The 16656-nt window shown below is 40.6% G+C and overlaps 1 protein-coding gene across 2 annotated transcripts in view; it reads left to right on the top strand.

The window, feature by feature from the left end:
* HCRTR2 (hypocretin receptor 2) overlaps positions 1-16656 on the top strand; it is a 68838-nt gene that overhangs the window by 12949 nt on the left and 39233 nt on the right. The window contains exons 1-2 of one of the 2 annotated variants that reach the window (XM_080389161.1): positions 1-16275; positions 16469-16656. The exon at positions 1-16275 is cut by the window's left edge and continues 12949 nt beyond it. In XM_080389161.1, coding sequence (XP_080245287.1) covers positions 15728-16275; positions 16469-16656 — 736 coding nt within the window. In that variant the 5' untranslated portion in view covers positions 1-15727. The other variant, XM_080389162.1, reaches the window with a different exon arrangement.

The raw sequence follows: 16656 nt of genomic DNA, 5'->3' as shown, positions 1-16656 counted from the left end.
TGGCAATAGCAGCTGTACCCAAATGAAAAATAAGGACTTCAATGTAGTTCTGAGGATTCAAAGAGAACATATAAGGGGTTATTTAATAAAGTTTTATGATAGCTGTGAAGAATTATTCCTTACCTAACTTAAAAACTCTACCAAAAATTATGAACACATTTGTACTAGCAGTGTTCATACTGGTTAAGCCTTTCATATCAGGTGACTATGACCATTTTTATGTTGTCCAGTCATTGCCATTATGTTGAGCCAAATGAGAAGAAAATACAGAGAAGGTGGAAATGGGGATGGGCTACTTTGTGAAATACAGAGATATTGTCTAAGCATGTAGGGGTGGCGTTAGGAAAACTAGAGGTTAGCTAGAGCTGAAACTAGTGAGGTCTATGAATGAGTACAAGAGTTTCTTAATGTAAAGCAGCAGAAGAAGAAAACCTAAGAAAAATGTGGGTTTACAGCTCAATGTGCTCATCTAGTGGAGAAGAATGCATAAACAGCAAAAGTATTCCATAGCATTTTTCTCTTAGTCTTTACTGGTAAGGTCTGCTCTTAGACCTCTTGCATCTAGTAGCAGAGGGCAAGAGAATGAACACTATTCATAGCAAAGGAAGATACAGTTAAGGAACTCTTAAGCAAATTCAGCTCTCTGGGATGGGATGAATCCAGTGATACAGAAGAAACTGGCTAATTTCATCAACAGGCCTTTCTTTGTCATCTTTAAAAAGTCATGACAATCAAGGAAGATCTCTGTTGATTGTAAAAATGAAGATCACAGAATTACAGAATGGTCAGGGTTGGAAGGGACCTCTGGAGATTATCTAGTCCAACCACTGCTAAAGCAGGGTCACCCAGAGCAGGTCGCACAGGATCACATCCAGGTGGGCTTTGAATGCCTCCAGAGAAGGAGACTCCACAGCCCCTCTGGGCAGCCTGTTCCAGTGCTCTGTCACCCTCAAAGAAAAGAAATTTTTCCTCACATGCAGATGGAACTTCCTGCATTGCAGTCTGCACGCATTACCCTTTGTCCTGTCACTTGGCACCACTGAAAAGAGCCTGGCCCCATCCTTTTGACACTTTCCCTTAGGACATTTGTAGACATTGGTAAGGTCCCCTCTCAGTCTTGTCTTCTCCAAGCTGAACAGGCCCAGCTCTCTCAGCCTTTCCTCATAAGGGAGATGCTCCAGTCCCCTAAGCATCTTTGTAACCCTCCACTGGACCTTCCTCAGCAGTTCCCAGTCTCTCTTGAGCTGAGGAGCCCAGCACTGGCCACAGCACCCCAGATGCGACCTCACCAGGGCAGAGTAAAGGGGGAGGATCACCTCCCTCCACCTGCTGGCCACAGTCCTCCCAATGTACCCCAGGGACCCATTGGCCTTCTTGGCCACCAGGGCACACTGCTGGCTCATGGCCCCCTTGCTGTCCACCAGAACTCCCAGGTTCTGCTCCGCAGAGCTGCCTTCCAGCAGGCCAGCCCCAGCCTGTACTGGTGCGTGGGGTTATTCCTGCCCAGGGGCAGGACCCTACAGTTGCCTTTGTTGAACTTCATGAGGTCCCTCTCCGCCCAGCTCCCCAGCTTGTCCAGGTCTCGCTGAATGGCAGCGCAGCCTGCTGGGGTCTCAGCCACTGCTCCCAGTTCTGTATCACCAGCAAACGTGCTGAGGGGACACTCTGTCCCTTCATACAGGGCATTGATGAGTAAACTAAACAAGACTGGACCCAGTAGAGACCCCTGGGGAACACCACGAGCTACAGGCCTCCAGTTAGACTCTGTGCTGCTGATCACAGCCCTCTGAGTTCTGCCGTTCTGCCAGTTCTCAATGCACCTCGCTGTCCACACATCTCACCCACACTTCCTGAGCTTACCTGTAAGGGACAACAACATCCACTGCTCTCCCCTCATCTACCCAGCCAGTCGTTCCACCATAGAAGGCTGTCATGTTGGTCAGGCATGATTTCCCCTTGATGAATCCATGTTGACTATTCCTGATAACCTTTTCCTCTGCATGCTTCAAGATGACGTCTAGGAAAAGCTGTTCCATCATCTTCCCAGGGATGGAGGTGAGGCTGACCGGCCTGTATTTTCCTGGATCCTCCTTCTTGCCCTTTTTGAAGACTGGAGTGACACTGGCTTTCCTGCAGTCCTCAGGCACCTCTCCTGTCCTCTGTGACCTTTCAGAGATGATGGAGAGTGGCTTGGCAATACCATCTGGCAGCTCGCTCAGCACTTGGGGATGCATCCCATCAGGGCCCACGGATGTCTTAACGTGATCCTCCTCAACCAAGGGAAAGTCATCTTTTCTCCAGACTTCCTCTCTTGCCTCCAGGGTCTGGGAAATTTGAGGGCCAGCTTTGGCAGTAAAGACTGAAGCTGAAAAGGCACGCAGTAACTCTGCCTTTTCTGTGTCCTTCATCACCCACCTCATTCAGCAGCAGGCCCACATTTTCCCCAGTCTTCCTTTACTTACTGATGTACTTGAAGAAGCCTGTCTTGTTGTCCTTGATATCTTTTGCCAGACTTAAATCCAAATGGACCTTACCCTTCCTCCTTGCATCCCTGCATGTTCTGACAATGTTTCTATATTCCTCCCAAGTGGCCTGTCCCTTTTTTCACATTCCATAAACTTCCTTCTTCTGTTTGAGTTTTGCCAGAAGCTCCTTGCTCACCCATGCAGGCCTCCTGCCCCCTTTGCTTGATTACTCACTCAGAGGGATGCACCTATCTTGAGCTTGAAGGAAGTGATGCTTGAATGTTAGCCATCTCTCCTGGACCCTGCTACCTTCTAGAGCCCTAACCCATGGGATTTCTCTGAGAAGGTCCTTGAAGAGGCCAATTCAGCTTTCTGGAAGTCCAGGGTTGCAATCCTACTCATTGCCCTGCTTCCTCCATGCAGAATCCTGAACTCCATCATCTCATGGTCACTGCAGCCAAGGCTGACCCCAGCCTTCACATTCCCAACCCGTTCTTTGTTTATGTGTACAAGGTCCAGCAGCATACCTTGCCTTGTTGGCTTCTCCACCACCTGTGTCAAAAAGTTAGTATCAATGCTCTGTAGGAACCTCCTGGATCATGCGTGCCTAGCTGTGCTGTCTTTCCAGAAGATGTCAGGATGGTTGAATTCCACCATGAGAACCAGGGCCTGTGATCGTGAATCTACCTCCAAGTGTCTGTAGGTCTCATTGACTTCCTTTTTCTGATTGGGTGACCTGTAGTAAACACCCACAACAGTGTCACCCACATTGGCCTGCCCCTTACTCTCTACTCATAAGGTCTCAAATCCTTCTGCATCCACCCCTAGGGACAGCTCAATACATTCCAGTTGCTCCCTCACAGAAAAAGCAACTCCACCACCTCTACTTGTTCATCTGTCTTTCTTAAAAAGTACATACCTGTCCATGATAGCATTCCAGTCATGTGAGCTATCCCACCATGTCTCTGTAACTGCAATGAGATCACGGCCCTGTGACCACACACAGATATCCAGTTATTCTTGTTTACTCCCCGTGTTGTGTGTCAGGGAGTACAGGCATTTCAGAGAGGTAATCAAGCATGCAGGTTTCCCAGGACAGGTACAAGAGGACCCACCATAGCCACGCACACCCTTGAGGTGGCTGGCCTGGTTCTAACCTTTGGAGGTAGCTAAGGAACATATATTGCTGTTCTGGCTGTCCTGGCTTATTCCCCTGTTGAATGTCATGGCATGACCATTGCCACTTTGGACCCCTCCCCCCGAGTCCTTCAGTTTAAAGCCCACCTCACCAAGCTGGCCAGCCTGCTGCCAAAGATTCCCTTGCCTCTTCTAGAAAGGCTACAGTGAAAGAATGCCCCATTGTTGCATCCATCTTGGATGAATGCAACAAGGATGATCCAGGGACTAACAGGCCAGCAACCCTCCTCTCATGACACCCACTGACATGGCATGGCTCATGTCAGCACAGATAAACTCTTTTCTTGGAAAATGGGTGGTGTCCTGAAAACTGTGTTGGAAATGGTTCCTGCCCTATTTTAACCTCCAAACCATACCCAGGCAGTGCTTAGGCTCTGTTTGGATTGCTGTATAGATACAGCCAGTAGCAGCAGAGATATAGTCAAGGAGGACCAAAGCTGAATGCAGAGTAGTGTTGATGTAGCTAGCCTGCGACACATTAACTTAGGACTGCAGAACAGTCTCCGGCTCTGGTTAACTAAAATTACAGGTGTATTCATTACTTCACTTACCAGTTAAACACAAGCGTAGGCACTCTGGGGGCCAGCGCATAGACAAGCAGGCTCTAAATTATTTGCTCCTCTGAAGTCAAGTTCCTCTCTAAGCAGCAGAACTTTTCTGAAACTGGTCAAAGACTATTTAATAGAACACAAGGAGTAGAGGTGAGCAACTGAAAGGGTGGCTATGCATTGCTCTGTGGTGCAACTCTATATGTGTGATATATGTCCAGAAGTCTGTTTAGACAGCAATCTATTCTAAAAAAAATATTATTTCAGTGAAGTACTGCAGTTTTGAGTATTTTGTTAATCTTTAAGAACTCATATTTGATTTGTTTAAATATTTATTTTATTTATTATTGCTTAATAAATGTTTGTCTTACAATAGAAATACAAACAGAAGTCCACAGAGACAATTTTAAGTTTCCAAAATTAATATAAATTCTGATACAAAGTGAAACTTCCTCAGCACTCAGGTGCAGTACTGTTGCTTAAACGTGAATAACAGCTTCCTTTCTTTAAAAAAAAAATAAAATAAAAAGCACATGCCTATGAATGAATGTCCAGCAAAACATTATTCACAGAGCACGTCTAAAATTTAGGTTCATAACTGGTCACTAGGAGAGTCATAGAATAATAATTTAGTATATAATGACAGAAAATGCTACAGCTTGTAGAAAGCAAAGAAGCTGTTTCTTTGGCATGGGGAATGGCAATATTTGAAGAAAACAAATAATCAACAAACCATTTATGTAGGGAATGCACATCTTCCACTAAAGGCTGAAAGAAAAAGTATTGAAAGTCACAAGATACTACAGTATAATATTACAGCAATACAGTACAACACAAGCCAGGGTATTGCCAACATTACATCGTAATGCTGCTTGCAATGGTATTAATAGCAAAAGGAGGCATTTGGCTGCACAGAGTGGAAAAATATGATCTGACTAACCATCTTTAGTAAAGTAAGGGAATACTTTTTGGATAATGAATTAAATACAAGTTTTCTAGGAAACAGTTTGATGCACAGAGGGCAGTGTCAGCCCCCTTCTCTGAAGCATTGCTTGCCATCCAGTGTGCTCTGAACCTACAATATTAAGCTCTGTTAATGGGTCTGGGAATAGGAAACCTGTTTCCATGCAAATGTCTTGAATTACTGAAGAGTCATTTAGGACAATTTCCAGGTTATTTATGCTAGCCTCTCACATTCTCTGTAGAAGGAGAATTGAGTAAGGCCCAAGTACAGACTTTAAGAATGTATGTATTTCTAAAAGTCTGTGAGATTATCTTCCCTACATACACCGCACAGGCACAGTTTTTGGGAGTTTAATCTGTTTATCTGAGTTGGAATTTCGATGTCCTGAGGTGTACATTTATGCAGCTTTTGCACTGGTGCTATGTGATGATGATGAAGATTAAACTTGTTTTCTTAATTATCCACAGAGAAGATTACAATGTTATATTCAAAAAGGAATATACTCTTCTTAAATTATTTCCTTTAATACTTTTTTATTATTATTTGCAACTGATAATGTAACTTGGAAAACATTCAGCTCAACTGTAATCATCCACCTTTGCTGTTATTTTGTGATAACAGTAGATGTATAGTTTATCTGGGGACAACTTGTTTAGTTACAGTAAGCTGGATTTATGGAGAAAAGAAATTCAGCTGTTTTTAAGGTGCAAATTATTACATTTATTGAACAGATTTCATAGTGTGTTAACCTATGAGTAACAGGAGAGCAGGTAGTTTAATTTTCCATGGGAAACTGAAATCTCACCTAATTTCTAACATAGGAAAGCTAAGACAAACCTTTTGTTATAATTAACAGTGACAAGCATGGATGTTCTTGTTCTCTATATGAATTAAGAGAAAGGTAGCTAGATTTTTTACCTTAATGAGTTCTACAGCCTATTTTTACTTTGTTGGAAGAAGAGCTGTTGGATGTATTCTGTATTTCCCACCAGTAATTTCATTTAGTGGTTCCTTCTCGTGCTATGAATTCAGAGAGAAGAGAAATATGTAGTTTGTTTTCCTCTTGCTGTTCACTTTTTGGCACACTTTTACTGATATCCTTTCTGAGTTTTTTCCTGTGGTAAAACATGCCCATTTTTCAACTTCTTTTCAAAGACATTCTCATTGTCCTTATCATTCTCACCACCCTTTCACAAAGATCTTCAAAATCTGCAGTGTGGTCTTTGAATGATAGGTTGACTAGCACTTCCAACAGTATTACTGATGAGACAACACCACAGATACATTTAATGATACTATATTCTTGTATAATTCTCTAAACTATCCTTTATCCCTGCACATGCAAATTAATTAGAGACTTTCAGTGAACTTTTACAACAATGTAGCTAAGAATTTGGGATGTACTGGTAACAGCTCTTTATTCTGTGTAAATTCTCCATCTCATGGTCCAGATTGCTCCTATTCTCTGGCAAGGAGAATGGAAAATGAAGAAGCAATTTATAAGTGCTAGAACAAAATGCATATATCTTTACACAGGCTATAAACCAACACTGTTTACATGTTTTCAGGTGTGAGAAGATATTATGAAGCCAGAATCATTTGTGGTTATTTTTAAATAATGAATAAATAAATGAATGATTAAGCCAATTTACTGAAAGGAGACAAAACAGCTAAAGGGTTGGACAGATTTTTCAGGTTCTGACACTTAGTTTGCACTTAGTGGACCTAGTCTGGGCTTCAGGCAGTGCATCAGTGCCAGGATTTATGCAACTGATACAAATTTAAGTGCTCAATTTACCATCCTTTGCTTCCTTATAGCACCTTGAATGTATGTTTTCACAGACATTCATGATAAGGAAGTTCTGTGAACTCAGTTTGTAAATGAGTAGCTAGAAACTGGGGTTAAGTGGTGACAGTTTTCTTTAAGTGGTTGCAAGCAACTTACTATGATGTGTATAAACATATAGAATCCTCATGAAGTTCATTAAATATAATCCTGCTTGCAGTGAAAACACTAAGAACTCAGCTGTGCTTCACAAGAAATGGCTTTTACACCTAGTGTTTTGAAATCCAGAACAAAAAGCCACTGAAGAAACAGTGAGGAACATCTAAGGAGGCTTAAGCATTTAAAGAGGCAGAAAACTTGGAAGGAAAAAAGTGAATAATGCTTTTTCAAATAATACTTTCCCAGGCTCCACTCATGCTTTATCATGAGATCTTTAGATGTTTAGTTCAACATTTTGGCTAATTGTGATCCAGCTGAACTTAAACTGAGACAAGACTGCCTATAAGCTGTTCTATAACAGTAACCTAAAAATGTACAGCCAATAAAATTACATTTTAGAAGAGGAAAGAATGAACAGTATCACAGAGTTAAAGTCTTGTTTATAACCTGACAACCTGAAAAAAAAAAAAGGATTATATATCTTCACAAATCACTGGAAGAATTGCTCAGGCTCAGACATCCCCCCAAAGGTGTTACTGAAAGAATCTTATGGTTGCAGGTGTGCTATGGTCTCCAGGTTCATACTCATTGCTCCATGCATACGAAGCACTGCCTCACACTTTCAACTTCATGGAAGAATAAGTGTTTGTCTTGTTCAGTGCTGGTGCCCCAAAGCGTAACAGTAATTAGTGAGACATTCTAATAATTTGTTTACACATGTGACTGACAGCTTGCAGCTTGCTTATAAACACAGGAACAAGCAAGGAAGGTTTCTGTGCTACTGCGTTTCTAGTCCATTGGTCCAAATTAGCAGTCATGTCTTCATTGACACATGTCTGAGCCTGTTCGGGGTCCTGCCAACCCCAGCGTGGTGCTGCATAATAGGTGGGGACATTTGCATATGTGTGTTTCTAGGTCTGATCCTTCCACAATTGCCTTTACTGGTAGCAGGGACAGACCTTAAACGACTTCTTCCTCCACCTCTCCACAGATACTAGGCTTATCCTGCAAAGGATAAAGATGTGCATACACATCTTTATTTTAAATCATAGATACAAAAAGATTTTATTAGTAGACAAATAAAATTATTTCATGCTCAAAAGCTGTCAAGTGGCAAAGGGAAGAAGAAGATCTATCCTTAATCCTGAGGACTGGTATTCTCAGGCATGACAACTGAAGCTAGGTTTGACTCATAAAATGCAAGATGACTTAACTGAGATACAAAAGTATAGGTTTAATTCACTAAAAGACTCATCTAATTGGCTCATTTCTGCAGTACACAAGGTTGATCTGTATCTAGGCTTTTTAACATTTCCTTTCCATTTTGGCACTTTAAAAAAAATATTTTATTATCTTTTTCTCTTTTTTGAAGTGGAGTTATTGGTTTACAGTGTTTAACAGAGTGAAGATCTGAGCCAGGCACTGTCTAATAGGACATTGGATAATGAATAGTATGGACAATATTCTTTAATGCAGAGCCAGGCAAGGTAAGGCTTTTGAAATATGCAACTGAGGTGAACACAGAATGCAATATTCAATACTCAGACAGCTGGAGAAGACCACTAAAGGTTCTAGACTTAGTGATTCTGTAGCAGAGAAAACTTCTGTTATTTATTTTGTTTTGGACCAGCATCATCTTACAGCCTGGACAATCAAGGTCTTCACTGGTTTGCTAGCAATCTCCTTAGTAAATATACATTTTGCAGATGCAGTAGCAAACTGAAAAATAAAAACGAATCAGTGCAGTCGATGCTGGCACAATTATGCACTTTCACCTCATAGACTGAAAGGTTAGAATCCTGTCCAAGAGGGATCAGATCAAAATGTATAAGAAATTCTTTGTTTTCTTCAGAAATTGTCCGCCATTATATCTTCACCTTCTGATGCAGAAAGCATGAGTTTTCTATCACAAGAAGACTTAGAACAATTAAGGGAATTACAAAATTCTGCATGTTACAGTGTGAAGTAGTGTACAGCCATTTAAAAACTCTTGTTGATTGAATGATGCAGAAAAATATTAATGCAGGAGTTCATTAAAAACAGAAGAAAAGTAAGATCTTCCCTGTTACCTAACTGAAACACTTTATTGAGCTAGAAAAAAAAAAAGAAAGTATGGAATAAAGTATCAAGGCAGCATTGGAGTCTTTAAATGCCAAATGAAAATATGAGTGCATAAACAGAACGTGAAATCACACCTTAATAAACAAGACAGCAAAGAGTGGACAAAGACATGGATACAAACTATTTTGATGCTTTGTGAACTAATCTCATGACAAAACACTTCTGCCTCATTTTCCAATGACTTAACATAGAAATGGAAACCTCAAGAGTCATATTATAGAAGAGTAGGAACAGATGATATAAAATCTTTGAGTAAAGATGAACTGAGGAATGTTCTGAGTACCATACACAGGGCTAGAGGGAGTTCAGAGTGTCAATATGTGTCTGAGAAGTGTCATTAAGAAGAGCAGAGCCAGTTAATTAGGAACAGGGGAAACTTTAAGAAAAAATGGAACTGACACAAGGGAGGTAGTCTATCCAAGGAAAATTATATCTACTGATGAAACTTAAAACAAAAATTGCTATGAGGAAGTTTTTAAACTAATGATCTGAAAGCCAACGTGCTGAAAAGTACACCATTTGAGATGATTCATGTGGTAGTGAAGTTACAGAACACTATACTCAAATGAAGTATAGTATATTGGGCAAACCAAATAAAATTCAAATAAGTGACAGCAAAAAAGATTGAATGAATAAGGTCTCATTTAAACAGGTCACCAAAAATGCACACCAAAACAAGATCATATGTATGAGTACTTCTATGAAAAGGCTTGAAACCTGAAACAGAAGACAGAAAACCTGGAATGCTAGTTTTAAGTGAGGACATCAGCTGGCAGGCTTTCAAAAAGAAGGAAGATACGGAGTAGGATGTAGAAGTTATGCCTACATTATAGTGGACACTAGAACAGGCTCTAGCTCTCTTTCAGAAAGAGAGTTTTCCCTGGAAGAATTCAGGGGCTTGCAAAAGCTGGGTATTGCTTTAGCAGCCAGCACATGACGATGAGAAAGGAAGGAAAAGTGTTACAAGCAGACACATAAACCAGGTCATGCCTAGCTCTTCTCATACCAAGTAGTTCCTAAGTACAAATGATACAGGAATGAGTATACTGGTATCTGCCATTTTGAGAAAACAGTCCCAAGAGTTTTCCAAGACCAAGTGATACTCACAACAAGTACTAAAGGAGTTCAAATACTAAACTGTTAGCCTAATAACTAAAATATGTAACCTCCAGTTGAAAACAATGCAGGAGAAATGAAAGGTGTGAAATACGTAGTCTTAATTTTATAGGGTCTACAGAGGGTTTTGAAACACTGGACTGGTAAGTGCATTTTGTATACTTTGCAATTTGATGTAATAGAGGTCGTAGACATATGAATACACACAACAGAAAAGAATCATCATGTTTTTTGAACAAGGAAGGTACATATCGCATATCTATTACATTTCCCTCAAATTTTATGAAGTATACTTGTGTTTTGAAAATGTTTTCTACTGTAAGGGTCTTTGAAATAGTCATTGTGAGTATTTGTCATCTGGCAGGTCCTTTTGGGGTTAACAACAGGTTCAAGGGGACAAGAAAAAGAGTGGAAATAATTATTTATGAAAATGGAAAAAGTTGCTAGCAGAAATCTATCACTAGAACCAGAGAACTACACTGGACTTGTGTTAGTCACCATATTTATGGATGATTTAGGAAAGCCCATGAATATAGAAGGTAAGAAAGTTTTCTGATGATGCTGAGTAACAAAAATAAAATGATTGCTGAAATGGAGATCCTTTCAAGAAGGACTTGACTGAGGAGAAGAGCTTCACAAGTGATATGAGAAAAGTGGAAATGGAAATTTTCTATTTTTCACAGTATATGAGCAACAAACCAAACAAAATTGTCCAGCAACAGTTTTAAAGGTAGCAAAGGAGTAACACTGTAACAAATGGTGGAAATTATTGCTTCTAGTTACAGTGGAAGCAAGTTCAGGTGGGTTCAGAAAAAAATTAAGCAAAATTGTTGGGGAAAATATTTAAAGACCTATTTACTAAGCAGACATAACATTCTGCCTCAGGAAGCTGCTAACTTGCAGATTGCTTAAAGATGGAAAGTTGAAGTTGTAATGATGGAAAATATCATTGCAAACTTGCCTTACCCTTATTTTCTCCTTTACATGTCTATTCCTGGACACTGTCAGAGATGTAACACTGATTAGAGGGATCTTTGACCTCATGCAATATGACTTGTTTTTCTGAGGAATTAGAGAACGAAGTAAGAACCAGTCTGATGAAAGCAATGGGACAATACAGTACTTTTGGTCTGATCTTACGTCAGTAGGTCAGTGAACCGGAATACAGAAAATACAGGCCATAGCCTGTAATGCACATTGGTGTCATTTAACTTTCATAATACTGAAAGTGATATGTCACTTAAAACCATCTTTGTCACGGTTTTGCTTCCCATTCTGAAGCTGTCTTGTCTACTTGTACGAAGATACGAATGTACATTCTGCAGAATAGAGATTGATCCTTGCTGCATGCTGTAAAGGGTAGATCCAAAGCTCTAATTGCCATGAAAACCTTTACTATAAATACAATTTTTTTGCTAAATTAATTTGAAAGGCTTTTATTTCCTTTAAAAGAACCAAAATCTTTATTTAAAAAAAAACTTTGTGCCTCTTCCTTCTGATTCCTCAAAATACGTGATATGAAAGCATCCATCTTGCTTCAGATCGCACCAAAGATCCTATGCTGTTTCCAAATGGGTCAGGAGCAGATGCTAGGGAAATTAATTTGAATAGTTTATATTTGGAGTTACATCTTCTCTGGCTTCAGAGCTCTTGAGTGCAATATTGCATCCAAACTGCTTCATTTAACAGCTTTGATGGACTTGTAATAAATTTGACTTGGCTTCCACAAGTTCCACTATTCACATAAACATGAAGTTAAGAAGAGCTTTTTCTTTTCTACTTATTTAAACTTGCTGAAATTGTCATTGATTGTGCCTTGTCTTATAGAGAAAGAATAAATGGACATCCTTTTTTCAGCTTCTAGACCTCTTTGGGAAAGGTAGTTTGTAATTTGAAAATGTATTAGTTAATATATTAGTAAATAATTATGCACTGAATTTTATGGCTGTATAGATTTCCAAATCTGGCTTTTTCTATCAGTCTTCCTCTCTTGCTCTTAGCTTGTCTTCGCTTGCTCATTTACCATATTCCCTTCTTCACTATTTAGTTGAAGACAGTCCATCTGCTGCTCAGGAACTGCTTGGTGCTGCTGCTGGGGAAGCAGCACTTCCACCCTGAAATACCATTATAGGAGGAAAGATACCAGTAGGGCTTCACAGACAAAATCTGGAACATGACTGACCAGGATTACTCAAGTAAATAAACAGTAAGGCTGGTGGTTTTCTGTTGAACTGTCATGTAGCGTATTCCATAAAAGAGAGGGAGGGGACAGAGGAAAGCTGTTAAATGAGAAGAGTGAAATGAAGATAAGGAGGAAGGACGTATACAATCCATCTCTACTACCAATACGGCAGTCTATTTCTCCAGCAGCCGTGCTTACGTGGTTTGCTTCCCAAGAATGAAAGCACCTGTTCAGCAAAGGCTGAGCAGAAACCCTCTGGCTCAGCTGCCTCTTAACCCAGGTTTGCAAAAACTTTAAAATTCATTCTGCTTTGATAAAAGGCTCCTAATTTAATATGCTATTAGACTAGTATGGAACTAATCCTCTGAATCAAATAGATTTTAAAATGAAAGGGCTAGTCTCTAAGATATGAAAAAACGCTGCCTATCTGTGCAATAAATAAAAATGTAAGCCTGCAACAGAACTATTATTATTATGGAGGGGGGAAACGTGTTTGACAAAGCAATAAACTTGAATGCTGAAGTAGGGTTGGTTTGTTCTCTATGAATTTCAGGTCCTGTGAGCTACCAGATGCAATAAAGCATAAAATTGTGTTTGATTTATATTCACATGGTCTAATATCATATAATAAGTGGCACTGAAAGCCACAAGGCGTATCTTCTAGGGCTGACAATTTCATTTCAGTATTTTTGTATTAGTGAAGGAAAGTTACGAATTAGAAGAGATATCAATGTATGCGAACCTTTTAGCTAAATGAAGTATCAGATAGTGCTCTCCTGAGATGAGAAAGTTAATAGATATAACCTTGGATTTATGCTTGTTTTAAGTTCTAGGTAGCTGGTGTGTTCCTTGTTTGCAGGAGTTTATAAAACCACATGTTAAACAGGTTTTGAACTAAAAAAAGTCAACAAAATATGAATTACATACTTCTGAGCATTTACCGTTCACTTGCATATGAAAGGAACAGATTTAAACTGTTGCACTAGTCTTGATGCAAATAGTATAATTAAAAGAGAAATCAGCACTAAAATTCATCAGGTGAATGTATTTTGCTAACGCACTTTCACAAATTAGAAAGCCAGAGGGGACTACCATAATCATCTAGTCTGACCTCTTGTATACTACAGGTCATGCAACTTTTCTGAATTAATTCCCATTTCAGTTAGCACTAATCTTTTAAAAAGGCATTTGATCTTGATTTTAAAATGTACAGCTAAAATGGCTCAATTTGGAAAGCATTTCCTCGTAGCAGAGTTTTGTACATGGTAAATATTTTCACTTTGTCATTTTCCACCTCATACTTTTATATACCTTAATCTGTTTTCACATGTATACTTATTTAAACCATCAAGGATCACATTAATCTTTCTGGCTACAGATCTGTGATGAGACTGTGTGTTTAGGTTATTACTCCTGATCTTTGGATCACCTGTCAGCTTTTTCAAGGTCATTGAATGATAAGTGTAACAGAACCAATGGTAGAAATCACAGGCGCAGTGATGATTCTTTGTCTACAATTTCATCCTGAGATGTGTTAGTTAGCCCATTTTTAAGCTTTATAATGTGTGCCATAATGACTTTTTACTATCCTGCCTTCCTAATCAGAATGTGCTGTATAAATCAAAGCAAATGTCTTACAGTACTCTAGGAATACAAAATGTATGCAGTTTATTGATCTTCATAATCAGTTATTTGTCTTTATCAATCAAACTTGTAATCTTGTTGAAAAAATAATGAGCCCTAAGTTGTATTTTTTAATAAAACCATGTTGTTTCTTGGTATTTACAAGGGCATGTAGTGATAGGACAAGTGGTAATAGCTTTAAACTGAAAGCAGGTAGATTTAGATTAGCTATAAGGAAGAAATTCTTCCCTGTGACGGTGGTGAGACAGTAAATAAGGTTTCCCAGAGAAGTTGTGGCTGCCCCATCCCCGCAAGGGTTCAAGGCCAGGTTGGATGGAGCTTTGAATCAACCTGGTCTGGTGGAAAGTGTCCCTGCCCATGGCAGAGGGGTTGGAACTAGATCTTTAAGGTTGCTTCCAACCCAAACCATTCTGATTCTATGATTTATATCTTTAATTAAATTCCTTACTATTAGTGAGGGAGGAAGGAAAAAGCACTATGTAAAAAAGATATTACCTGCTTCAGACTTTATGCTACTTGGAAGTTAATATTGGAATTATGGACCAGCATTTGAACATATGAAACAAACTGGAGCATGAGTGGTATTGTCTGTTATGGATCACCAAATGGTCATGCTCCAAATATTTTCACCACTAGCAAAGACCATGACAAGCTCCTTAAATATGTCTCTCTTCATGTGTACCAAGTAGCCCTGCATTCCCGCAATTCTCAGGGGAGTTTAAATCACTTCTCAAAACTCACACCTCAACTAATATAGCCTTAGATGTTTTCATTAGTTACATAGTGTCTAATCTTTATTTATGAAACTTACAAAGTTTCTAATTTATTTAAGATAGGTGCTGATATCCAAGTGTATCTCACTCTAATGTATTTAGCCTGTGGAATAGGAAAGGGATTTTTTCTTTAATTTACAAGGAACTAAAGCAAAGAGAGCATGTCTAGAGGAATAAGTGCAGGCATGCCAGGTGTAGGTATGCTGTATTGGACTTTGAAGGCAGTAGAGAAGGGTGCACACCAATAACAAACAAATCAGGAACCTAAAGTACTGTTTAGAGTTAGGCACTACTACAGTTTTAATAAATATCTGCCTCTATAATACTTGTTGAAAGTAGAGTCCCACAGTAATAGTTACTCCATTCCTATGGAGGTGCAGACCTTGCACTGAAATGCTTAACTGAGTGAGGTGTGCCATTTCAGAATGGAAGTGGTGCTTATATCAGACTCGATAAATTATTCAGCTAGGAAACAAACCGATAACTTGAAGGTGGGTTTTTTTTCAGTCAGGGCAGGACAAGTCCAGACTCACCCCTTCTCTTTTGGGAGCTGTACACTGAACAAAGTATGAAAATAATTCAAGAAGCAATGACCGGAAGCCAGGAATCCTATCACACTGTTTAACAAGCACTTCTGGGCTCTCTTGAGTTGCTTTCTGCCAGCTCAGCTCGATTCAGAATAGCTAAGGGGCAGCTGCTGTGCTGAGATCCCAAACTGGACGTTTGAACCCACCTCACTGCAGGCAGTTTGCACCCTAGACTCAAGCTGACGATGAGCTTTTCAGGATCTTCAAATACGGTGAAATCCCATGCTTGCCTGTTCAGCGGTCTTAGGGGTTATTCCCTCTGTTTTAGCCCCATACCCAGCCCAGCTTTCAAAGGGGCACGGAAAGGAGACAGCCTCGTTAGCCTCTGTTTTTTCATGGCTCCTTCCAGCCGGTGCTTCGTTCCACAGCAGCCTTCCGCTGCCTTTAATCTACAAATACCTTTAATATATGTGGTATCTAACGTAGAAAGGTCTAAAGAGAAGTGTCTGTGCGAGAGAGCGTGGGAAACTGAAGGGAACCGGATTCGGAAGAGGGGTGGGCTAGCTGGGAGCAGGACTGGGGGAGAAGCACGGGGCTGGAGATCGGGGCGGGGGGGGGAGGGGGTATGGATCCGAAGCGGACGTGACTTTTCCAGCGAGGGCAGGTGCAGCCCGGCATCCGAGGCACGCAACCCACCCTTGCCAGCTTTTTTCCCGGCCGGCCAGGGGAAAAAGGCTGCTCAGGGCGGGTTGGGGACGACGCGGAGCCCCAGCCTGTTCCCGCATTGGCTCCCGTAAGTTCCCGCGTCATTTTTCTCCCCACACCCCGCTTTTCGCGCTGGCAGCCACAAGCCTCGATGGACGGGCGGGAGAAAGCTCGGATGCTCTGAGAGGGTCTGGCTGTTGGGTGTTTTTTTTTTCCCAGCCCCCGGACCAACCACCAGCGATGTCCGGGATTCAACCCGAGGATGGTTCCCCTCCGCGCAGGAACTGGACGACCGGGACGGAGCTAAACGAAACGCGGGAGGCTCTTTTAACCCCTTCCTCCGACTACGACGACGAAGAGTTCCTGCGGTACCTCTGGAAGGAGTATTTGCATCCCAAGGAGTACGAATGGGCGCTGATCGCCGGCTACATCGTCGTCTTCATCGTGGCGCTCATCGGGAACGTCCTGG

Source organism: Falco punctatus (genome assembly GCF_963210335.1).
Source record: "Falco punctatus genome assembly, chromosome: 5".
Lineage (NCBI taxonomy): Eukaryota > Metazoa > Chordata > Aves > Falconiformes > Falconidae > Falco > Falco punctatus.
Note: the sequence above shows the minus strand (reverse complement) of the source record. Positions and strands in the feature narration are given on the sequence as shown.